Here is a 12,202-nt window from a genome sequence, read left to right on the forward strand (position 1 = left end):
AATTAAACCACTGTAGTTTCTCAGATCACACAAAAAATATACGATGGGCACAAAAAATCACTAGTGGTCAGTTATAAAATTGCAGTCAAGGCATCAATTGCTGAAAATGTTTAAAAGATTGGGGAGCTTTTTAAATAATTTAATCTTGAAAAAAATAAAAAGAATCCATTTTCCCACATTTATGTATTGTTCCTGCATGAGGACAAATCTTAATACCTCTCTTGGATCCTCTTGAGACTTATCACGGAGTGCAAAAATTTCTTTTTGACAATATGCAGCATTATCATCAAAATTCAGTTTAGCATCAGCAGCAACCAATTGGCCATCTGTTGTCTCTGCAATAGGATTGATCTACATTGACAGCAGATCCAGAAGTTAGAATAATCCTACATTATTCCAGAATAGCTATACACTCACACTCATCTAGCCAGAAAACAGATATACAGGGCATGAATCCATATCTATCAAATTATCATAAATTTCTGATAATATTCTCTTGTATGTATAAATAATATAAACATCTATGCCAGCAATTTTTGAGAGTCTGCACCTTCAGACTGCAATGCAAACCCCTTTAACCTTTGCTCATCATAAACATAGGAATGGCAAAAAATAAGGGTGAGACAAACATGCAAGCTTGAAAGTTCCAAAGGAAATAAAGACGCAATGCTTTCAAACTATCAGATATTCCTAAGTGCAAGGTAAACCAATGCAAGTGTAGGCACCTCGAGAAGTGTGCAGTCTGCTTCACAGAACAGCTTGTATAGCTTTTTAACCTGATCTATCGATGCATTCCTATCAGCAAGTGTAGGAGCCAAGCCATCTACAACTTTTGCAGCATCTTCATCTGTGATCCCTCTGTAAATGTCAATAGGAACCTGTTATCACATTCAACAGATGATTATTTTCAATCAATAAGTCCAAATCACCTAGAAAATCAGATCAAAGATTGTATAGAGAAAATTCTTATGTAAATTTCTACTGACAATGTTATTTGATATTTACGAAGCACATAATTTCCACAAATATCAGAAATTCAAAACATATATTTACACAAGACATACTGTTACCTGTTAAAAAATGTTATCAAGGAACTGTAACAACACAGCCAAAATATTGAAAAAATTTATAGAATATCATTGTAATATATGCTGTCACTACAAGGTTTATAAATGATAAGAAAGGAAATAAACTATCATCCTAATCTGAAAGCAAAATTAAGCATAAGGAATATGCTAACCTAAAAAAAATTGTCAATAAAAAGCACACTGTCTGGCCCAATTCAGAACTAAATACTAGAGCAGCACCTTTACAAGATTTGAAGTGTTAAATCTAGGGAATTAAAGAAGGATCATTAGTGGCTCTCAAAAATTGCCATTGTCCTTTAGAAAAAGTCTGAAGCTAAACAAGACTGTAGCAGCACAATGCAAATGCATGATTGTTTTCTACAGATGCTGACATGTCCCCCCATTTGAAACACTAATTATGACATCCCCGCCCTATATATGTCTACGTATGTGTTTGTGGGTGTGGTGGGTGGGGGAAGGTGTGTGTGTGCGAAGACATTGTCAAAACAGCAGTTTCTATGGAGTCTTTTGAGTCATCTCATGAGGTTCATAACAACAGTACCTTTCACATTGATGTGTACAAAGTTAATGGCACACATGCTGAAACTCAACAATCAGTACATGCTATTGAATGAACCTCTTAAACATAGTGCTGATTACAAACTAGAAAAATCATATGGTAATGATTTGTCACAGAACGAGGTGATAGAGAAAGAGCATGATATGATTCAGGTGAAGTCTGACACTTTTCATGACTTTGGCAATTCAGAGGTATACAGTTCAGATCTAAGTTACCAGTTTGGGTTCGGTTCCAAGTTTGAAGTTCGAGAACCGGTTCACAACTTCATCAAAATTTTGGAAAAGCGATTGGGTTCATTAGTACAAAAACATGTAAAAATTATTTACACACACTCACACACATATATTTATGAAGCATGAGGTAAAATTAGAATGTAGCATAGGAACATAAACACATTTAAACAACCAAAACACCATAAACTTGTAATTATAGTGATCATACCATCATATAGTTCAAGTAACAAGTTCAACATCAAAGATTCAAAACATTAAAGGTTCTCTTTTAGAGCCCTGCCAGCTGAAAAGATAAATAAAACAGGGGTGCCCATTGGCTCTTGCTATATTTGTGATTGCTTCTGATGGTATCTTTTACTTGTTGAGAGAAAAGACTAATGGAATGAAAATCAATGATCTCTCTCGTCCCAGTAAGGATTAACTCTTGAATATTCAGTTTTCTGATAATACTACATTTTTGGTGATTTTAAAGCAATGAAAATTTGAGAATCTAATGTGCAAGCTTGATGGTGCAAAGATTTCCAAGAGCAAGTCTATGTTGCTAGGCTGGAACCGTTCACCTCTTGACTAGTTTAAGAAGTTTGAGCTGATTTGAGAGGGTTCCAACATGCGAGATACCCTGGCATCCCATTTGCTATTAATCCTTCCCTTAAATCAATGTGGTATTGGATAAAGTTAAAATTGAAATTAAATCTCCAAATGGAATAGACACTATCTCTCCTTAGTTTATAGAAAGCAAATTTGTCAAAAAACTATGTTCTCATATTTTTTGTACCAGGCGAATGGCTACTTTGCAATAGTGAAGTTAATGAAATTCAAAAATGAATCAGGAAATTCCTTTGGTTCAACTACAATTAACGGCATGGTCTGTCTGGGTTTGAACTTGTTTTGAACCCGTTTGAACCCACAGTCAAAAACTCGCACCCTGCCCGAACCAGACTTTGAACTGGCCCCGAACTTCGAACTTCTGCTGGTCAGGGGGGTGCAGGGACAAACCATGGCAGCTTAGGTTCAGATCATATACCATTCTACGTGATCATATGACAATCTTCTTTTCAAGGTTCATGCTGATCACTCTCTTGAGATGAGTGTTCATGATGTTTGGGATTCTACCAGTGCATCAGATTCCAAACAAATTTTACCAAGGAATTTTCAAGGGTGTGTATGGTAAGGAGTGCACATAATTTTTCACTTGATCCTCATGTGCATGACCTCTTTCAAATGCACAGTTCAGTGGCACATGTGCTAGATAGTGTGTATGACAGTTCATCTTCCTCAATTTTAGGAAGTAAACTTTGCCAGCATTCCAAGTTGCTTTCGTTTGAGTTGTTTCATTCTGTGACACCAATGGTTGGTATTGATTTGGTTCGATAGGTACTGTCAAATACTATGGTGTTGGCGTTACAAGAGCTAGTTGTTATCAGCAATGACATTACACAATTCTACCCTTTGGATCCAGGTGGAATAGTGTGTTATTTTGTTTCTGAGATTGCTTGGGGACAAGCAATTTCGACTGTAATGTCCCCTTTTGAGATGATTTGGTTTATGATTGGATTAGCCTATTATTGGCCCTTGTGGGCTCAATCAATTCTTTAGAGGATCTCAGTTGGCAAATCCAGGAGGCTCTTCTCTTCTAGAGGTCACATGTGTTTAGGATTGTCTTTGTTTGGATCAATTTGGTACACTTACTAAGTCATTCATCCAGCATTAAGGAAGTTATTTATAATGGTTATATTATGAAATTATTATTTAACATTATAAAACTGAGATATAATTCGTCTGCCTGACCTCTAAATTCAGATGTTGATTCGGACGGATGTTGGATGCATCTGAAAGCCCTGCAGAGGCTTCTCACAAGCCAGCCACAGCCTTCCGGATGCGTTTGGAAGCCACGCGCATAAGGAAGCCTGTGGCTGGCTTCCGAGAAGCCGAATGATCCGGCTTCTACGCGCATGCGGAAGCCTGTGGCTAGCTTCTAAGAAGCCTTCGCAAGGCTTCTGGACGCATCTAGTGGCACCCGCAAGCACAGCACCCAAAAACTCATAAAAAAACCAAAAAATAACTTCAGTTACCTTATTTGCATGTGCGTTAATTGTCTTTTGTAGGTTGCTTTTTGTTATGAAACCCTAAAACGACCCTAAAGGTAAATGATGAAGCATTCACAACTCATTTTGGAACTTTGTTTGCAGCTACAGCCTACTTCTCATTTGATTTCCAGTTTGTATTCTGAAGAAAATTTCACCATTATCGAAAAGGATCGATCGGAGGGTGGGAGATAGCTTCCTCAAAGGAGTTTAAAGCGTTTAAGGTAAGTGATCAATCATATTCTTGAATATTTTGGTGATTTTTTTGAGGTTTTGACAAAAAAATCAAGTTCTTAAAGAAAATTTTCATGTTTTTTTTCAAATTATTTTTAACGATATAAAGAAGCAAGTTTGGGTATGTATTTTAGTAGGTTTTTTTTTTCACTTTTTTGCACTTGTATGCATGATGTTCGTAGTTGTTAGGACCTAATTAAAATTTATTTATTTTCTTATATAATAGGTTGCAAAAAACTAGGCAAGAATGGACACCAACGGTAGTACTAGTCAAAGTTTAATGGGGGAGCAAGGAGGGCAAGGGACTAATAATTTCGAAACTGATATAGGATCTCCTTTGTAGAGACATACAACAAGGATATCACAGGTTTCAGGCGGTGACTCGTACTATCAAAAGTGCAATTATTGTCAAAGGAATAAAGGAAAACATTTCAATAGCTCATATTCCAAAGTGAAGCTTCAATTTATGGGCCCTGTTGACAAAGAATTTGGAATGTGCAAAGGCAAAAATGGTATTGGGACAACTAGTGCAGAAATAGTTTCATTTGTAAGAGAAAAAGAAGTTGTTGATGCATTGGTCAAAAGATCAAAAAACGGCTACTATCAAGCTCAATCGTCAAAGAGCAAGATGCATGCACCCACTGAACCAATTGTATCCTCCGAACACCCATTCTTGGAAGTACTTGTACCAAGAGAGGATGAGAAAGAAGTTGGAATTTCAACCCACGAATGAGGCCCATTGCAGACCGCATTTAAAATGGAGGCAAGAGATTGTGTTGATCAAGCCATTGTACGTTGCCTCTATGTGAATAGGCTTCCTTTCAACTTGGTGAGATCACCTTATTGGAAGGAAATGGTGGCAGCAATCGAAGAATCACCAGCTGACCCGGGGTATGAAAAGGTGTGTACGACTCTATTGCAACAAGCGAAGATACACATAGAGAAATACCTTCAAAAAATCATAAAATCTTGGAAAACTTCACATCTAACTATTGTATCGGATGGTTGGAAGGATACAAGAAACCGGCCACTGATTAATGTGATTGCAGTGTACCCAAAGGAAATATGTTTTTGAAGGTTGTTGATTGCGAGGGGGAAGTGAAGGATTCTGAATTCATTTCTAGAATTCTCATTGAGGCCATCAAGATGGTGAGTAATGAGAATGTGGTACAGTTGTTCACAGACAATCCCAAAAATTGTAGGGGTGTGGGTGCTTTAGTTGAGAGTCAGTATGAGCATTTTTTTGGATCTCGTGAACCGTACACTCCCTTAACTTGGTTATGCAAAAGATTGGCACTCAAACAAATTGGGTGAAGAAAATTTACCAAGAGGGGGAGGAGAAACAAATGTCTATGACAAACCACCACATGTTGATTTTCGGATCTACTGCAAATGCATTAACACCGCCATGATGTTTGCTATGTATTTTTCAAAGGAAGCTCTCTCTCATATTTATATTAAGCATAAGTCATGAAGAGACATGTCCCTTCAGGGGAGGGACATGTTATTTGTTAATTTCATAATTAATATAATAATGAATTATATCTCATATATAATTATATATTTTGTTAGGTTTATCGGATTGAAGCTACTAAACATCAACACTCCCTCTTAGCTATGGGGAATAAACACGAGACACATTTTACACCAATGGTAATATTAAGAATGACAAATTTTAAGGATCTCTTTAATCAGAAGATATCCACCATTTTGATATCATGAATATTGGTCTTCCAGAATATCAACACATGATATTCACCAAATACTCTAAGTAACATTTTTTGATATAATGAGTATTAGTCTTCCAAAATATCAACACATGATTTGCACCAAGTACTACAATAAGGTTTGATATCACATCTGAATATCATGAGTATTGGTCTTCCAAAATATCGACACATGATGTTCACCAAATACTCTTTGAGTAATGGCCTTCCAGAATGTCGAGATGCAAGATATTCACCAAGTACTATGAGTAATGGCCTCCTAAACATCAAGTCGCATAATATTCACCATGTACTCTATGTAATGGCCCTCCAAAAATCAATTTGCATAACATTCACTATGTACTCAAAAATGTTTATAAGGTATATCTACACACATTCTCATAATGCATACCATCTAAACATCCACCATGCAAAGTATTATATATCATGATCTGCAAAGACATCGTAAGATATCCATCATATAGAAAATTAAGTTATTGTAAGATCGTTACCTTTCAATAACTTTTGCAAATATAAGTGATAATCATTTAGAAGTCATCACTTCCTCGTGATGTACACAAGGGGTAGGCCCGTTAAAGTCATAAAGTCACACATAAGAACTTCAGAACTCCCTCTAAATTTCAATCATCTGAGTTCCTCATCCAATGATGCTTCTGATGGAGTTTCAAACTCCCTCTGAATCTGATATCAATCCTAATTTACCTTTGAAGAAGTGTCAGACTCCCTCTGAATCTGATATCAATCCTAATTTACCTTTGAAGAAGTGTCGGACTCTCTCTTGAATATGAAATTCTTCTCTTTGACGAATCATCTTCATCCATCAATCTTATGACTGCAAGTATCAAGACCTTCTCCCTTCTTAATCCGTCCTAAAGACATTTCATTTGAACAGATAACAAATAATTCATAGAAATTAACTATCCCAAAGGGAAATATCAATGCTACAAGCATATATGATTCACTATTCTACATACAATTCGTAATCAATATACAAGGGAATATTCATAAAATACTTCTCTTGTAGTCAAAGGTTGATGCACTCCACATATGTATATCCTCATTATCTTGCAAGGCTAACACCCTTTCGAAATGGACATGTCTATCCATGACCATTTTTCTTTATTTCATAATTAATAATAACAATCTCACTTTTCATAAATTTAAATAAATTCATGTCACGACAACTATAATTCTTTGCAAATATTTTTTCAAAATTATGAAGAACCTCAATCTCCATTAATATTTGCCCATATTTCATGATTATTATTAAGAAGAGGACTTGTATTTTGCCCCCAATTAGAGGACTCCTTCAAAAATTAAACTTCCCACTAAAGTCGTTCCCATAAACATTCCTCTTATACTTCAATGTTGAGCATAACAAATGAGGTAACTAGCATAAATTGTAATCAGGGCTAAAGATGCCCGATAAAATAATTCATCAAAATATCTTTTACACCCATGACCTTTAGATTTTCTTGTACAAAAATAAATGTTTCACTTATTAAAAACCATGCCCACTTTAATTTCCCTTTGTCTTTTATAGGTGATGGAGACTCTTAATTTACATAGTTGTATTTGCATATAACCAATTTTTTATTTTCAATGTCTACCATTGCATCCTTTATCACTGCATATGAACATTTTTATCACAGATTCTTCAGCGCCCAATCGCATCACTAATGACACTAATATTATGAATCGCTGGTTCAAGAAAGTCAAACACGTTATATGTTTTTTTTCAGTTATTTCTTTCTTGAAATTAGTAAAGAGGAACAAAATTGATACAAGATTCTTTTGATACTCTAGTAAGCAACCCAAATAATTTTTGGGGCTTCCCTTAGTGCCTCAATGCGATATATCTCAATGCAGTTTATGATGACTCTTGCACAATATTTCTTAATGTTTTTATTCAATATGACACCCTTAATGATCTCGCAGTTTCCCATTCAAATCAGTATTAAACCCTTTAAGTTTCAGCATTGTTAGGTAGAGCAAGTAATTTCAAAATTGGTTGATAGCTCGACGTGGTTCGCACTCCCATTTTTCACCTAATCCTTCGACTACGAGCATGGACAGGCTGTAGTAGGAGTTCCCAAATGATTCAGGAGCCCAAACATGGTTCCCACTTCCTCAGGATTACCGATTTCTGGATTCTCGAGGTCATGTGGATCTAAGAGCTTTGTACTTCACAGTACTAGCCTCGGAAATCTTACTATTACAAGACTCTTCTTTTCTATGGACCTGCTCACACGTCATCAATGCCTATGACAATGGGAGGAATTTCTCTCTTTAATATATTTCTCTTCTGTTTGATATCCTTTGTTGTTTACTATCATGGTTGCTAGTAGTATAGCTATTCTGCAATATACACGTCTTGCTATTTTGTTTTCCAAATTTGATTTGATAATAAAAATTGTTTACACAAACAAATCAAGAAAATGGAATAGCAATATTGATGGATTGTGGAAATCTGATAGCTCTAAAATATGCACTGATAGAAATCTGCGGATAGTACTAGAAAAAATGTTCCTTGGATAAACACATTGCCTTGCACATATAATATATAGATACTCAATGTCATATGTTGATATAGGTCTGTTTAATGACTAATCTGTTAGTTCCAACGTACTCTCCATGTTGTTCATACTCTATTGTTCTTCCCACGTGTTGATCTACCTTCAAGGGACATGTCTATTTGTTAATTTGGCAATTATTATAATAGCAAATCATATATATATATATATATATATATATATTTTTTTTTTTTTTTTTTCGATCATAACTTATATCTCACATATGAATTATATCTCATATATAATTATATATACTGTTAGGTTTATCCAATTGACGCTACCAAACATCAACACGTGTCACAATCTATATTTAGAACATATTCTAAATTGGAGTTGTTGAAGGGAAATTAATTTTTTGAAAATACTATGTTTCGTGGATTTGTAATTTGGTAAAATTTATATTTTTATTGTCAGTTGACATATTGTTAACTTGCTTAGGTTGCTGAGACCCATTTTGCATCTCATACAATTGTTATGAGAGGGCTCCTCAAGGTAAAAGATGTATTGAGCCAAATGGTCATCTCTAATCAATGGGGCATATGGAAAGCCTCAAATTCAAAAAGAGCCCAAAGAATCAGGGATTTGGTCTTGGATGAGAGCTGGTGGGCTCATGCGGCATATGTATTGGATCTCATTGAATCCATCATGACTATACTCCACTTTTCTGATACAAATACACCTTGCTCTAGGGATGTGTATGATGGCATGAACACCATGGTTGAGAAGGTAAAACATTCTATACAAGTGAACGAGAGTGAACCCACACAAAGGAAAGCCTTACACAATCAAGTGGAAGCAATCATCCACTATAGCTGGAAAAAAATGATTACCCCATTGCACCTCCTTGCATATGCCTTATCTCCTAGGTACTATAGTGAGGAGGTGATTGGTATGTTGGGTAGATTTACACCATTTGCAAATGAGGAGGTTGTTGAGGGATGCCACAAAGCTCTTATAAGACTCTTCCCACTGGAAGAAATGCGTGAAAAAGTGAGGGTAAAATTTGGGTTGTTTGCTTCGGGATCAAAGCATTCTCCATTTGCACTTAAGGACCAAAATGGAATGTGAACTATCACATGGTGGTACATGTATGGTCAACCTTTCAAGCATCTTCAACCTATTGCAATCAAGGTCCTAACACAACTAAGTTTTTAATTTTGTTTGTTTTATGTTTACCACTCACATTCTAGAATTTAGTGTTTCACACATTCTTCAAAATTAATTTGTTTTTCATTTGTATGTTTTGTGACCACTATCTAGGTTGTTAGTTCTTCTACTGCTGAAAGGAGTTTTATTCATTCAGTGAAGCGAATTTGTTGGGCTCCAAGAAAGTTGAGGACATGGTTTTTCTCCACACCAACTTGTGTCTTTTGTCAAGTAAGAATGATCATTACAAGGAAGAGACAACAAAGCATTCGGATGTACCCCCTGAGTGTGCGGATTTGGATGCAACACTTCAATATCTTACTACACTCGGAGATGGTGATGATTGTGGCACGTGGTGCACCTAGCATAAGTGGAACCCTTTTTGGTTCAAACGATCTTTCAGCAGTTGGAGATGAAGATGAGAATGTGGATTTTCTTGCGAATCCTTATGATTCAGACTCTGATGCATATTAGTTGATTGGAACTTCAATCATGAACTAAGATTTTATTTTGTTGGAATCTTGAACATGACCTATTGGAATTTATTGTCTAAGACTAAACTCTAAAGTTGGACAAGCACATATTGATATATCATATGAATTTTGAAATATCTTGAATTTTGATAAAGGGTGAAGTATCATAGTCATACTATCAAATAATTGGTTTTGTATATTTCTTGCATTCCTTTGCACAATATATATATATATATACTCTTCCTCTCACATCCGCATCGAAAAAAAAATTCCCCGCATCCCATATCCGCTTCCGAATCCATATCCAAATCAATAACTTAGTTATAAAATAGTATTATGTGAGGGACCATTACATTTAATGGAAAAGTACACTTTAATTAATGTTATAATCTAAAGTCAACCACAAAAGCTATGAAAAGTCATTAAAAGGGACTTATTGAAAAAGCTGCTTTAATTGAAACTATGGACTATTATTATAAAACACCAAAGAGAAAATCAATTTCACTATGCATATGGTCTATTTGCTTTTGTTGATGAAGTTAATGGGAATTGAGCCAAGAAACCTGCAATATATGTTCTATTCAATATGGGAGGACATTAATTTCCAGTGTTTATTCAATCCTGAGACTGTGAAAGATCAGTTGAATGATTGTTTGTCATTGGTCTTCATTCAGAGATCCAGATGGTGCAAATCAGTTTAAGTCTTTTCGATATTGAAGGCTAAATCAAGGATAAAGCTACAGCCGACACTTAGCATCTGTAGCAGTGTTTTAAAGACTGGTTTCGTGCACTTACAAGGCAGCTGCACACCTTTTCCCAGCTCACATGAGTTTCTACAGAAATGGTGTTAGAATTCCTTGACCAACTGCCTAGGTTGGTGTGAAATATCCCTAGTAGACTGATTCACTGATCTGCTGTAATTTTATTTAAATAAATAGAATTCTCTTGCAATTTTTAAGTGTTCTTACAGAGTAGACAGAAGTGCAGAACTTTGGTGTTTGATTTTTGATATTTTCTCTTCAAAAAAGATGTGTTACAATATCTACTAGTAACAGCAATATTTAAACAGCATAGTAATAATCCAAAACCACAGCACTTGAAAGTTGGGAATACCCAAACGAACCCAATAATGATTGTTACAAAAATAAAAGCAACCCAGTACCTTAGCTACAGTCAACGGCAGATATGGATAGACGGCCAGCTACAGGTCTGCAGCAGATCTGTTCTTATTCCAATGCCCAAGTGTGCAGAAAAGGCGGCCCAATGCTGAAGATCAGATCTGAGATGGCGGCTGCTGCTGAAGATCAGATAAGGAGGGTTGCCATTGCTGAAACTGCTTGCTTTCTGCCTGAAAATAGTACTGAAGACCAGCTGAATCACAGCTGCTTGAGGGTTACATCCCAAACAGTTTACTCTCTCAACCTACGGTTGGCGTCCTAGTTGGAGGAATGCTCTATCAGAGCCAAGCGCCCAAAATGATGGATGAATAATGTAAAAGATAATCTTTCCTTCCTTTGCTTCTCCTTATAACTCCCTACTAGGCATTCGAACCCCAAAAATGACCTAATATGACTTACATGGAAACTTTGGGTTATAATGTTTATTTCCATTATTGGCGTCCAAAATAGAGGGAAAAAACATTATTTCAATCATGGTAAAAGTATCAAGTGTCACCGGAGCTCCTATAGCTGAAAATCAAATAGTAGAGGTTTGGCACTTTCCAACGGACTATCACACCCTAACACCACTGACCAACCAGAGCCAAAAATCTCCTTATTTCAACCTAGTGGCTAATAAATTAGCCTTATTTAAATATTTAATTACTAACTTAGGGAAATATTTAAATATTTTCCGAAGAGCCAACTAATAGCCATCAAAAGGTAAAACTGAACTTGCCACCACTTGTGATTGATGTTGGATATCATGAAATAATCGACAGTCTCATCCCTCAAATCTGGGGATAACCCTAAAAAGTAGGAAGACCTCTGAATCTCCCGAAATTGAAACCAAGGGACGATCTCCTATAACCTCAATGTTGGATGATACCTCCACCTCCTAGAAAGCAGGGGTCTCCTCCTATAATTA

The 12,202-nt window shown here is 35.9% G+C and overlaps 1 protein-coding gene across 1 annotated transcript in view; it reads right to left on the bottom strand.

The window, feature by feature from the left end:
- Positions 1-12,202, bottom strand: part of LOC149542733 (ATP citrate lyase (ACL) family protein) — a 169,622-nt gene that overhangs the window by 44,406 nt on the left and 113,014 nt on the right. Inside the window, exons 7-8 of the mRNA XM_089797617.1 lie at positions 726-878; positions 217-351 (exon numbers count right to left, since the gene is read on the bottom strand). Coding sequence (XP_089653743.1) covers positions 217-351; positions 726-878 — 288 coding nt within the window. The remainder of the gene's footprint in view (positions 1-216; positions 352-725; positions 879-12,202) is intronic.

Source organism: Cupressus sempervirens, chromosome 8, assembly GCF_028749045.1.
Source record: "Cupressus sempervirens isolate cs-2001-9-10 chromosome 8, ASM2874904v1, whole genome shotgun sequence".
Lineage (NCBI taxonomy): Eukaryota > Viridiplantae > Streptophyta > Pinopsida > Cupressales > Cupressaceae > Cupressus > Cupressus sempervirens.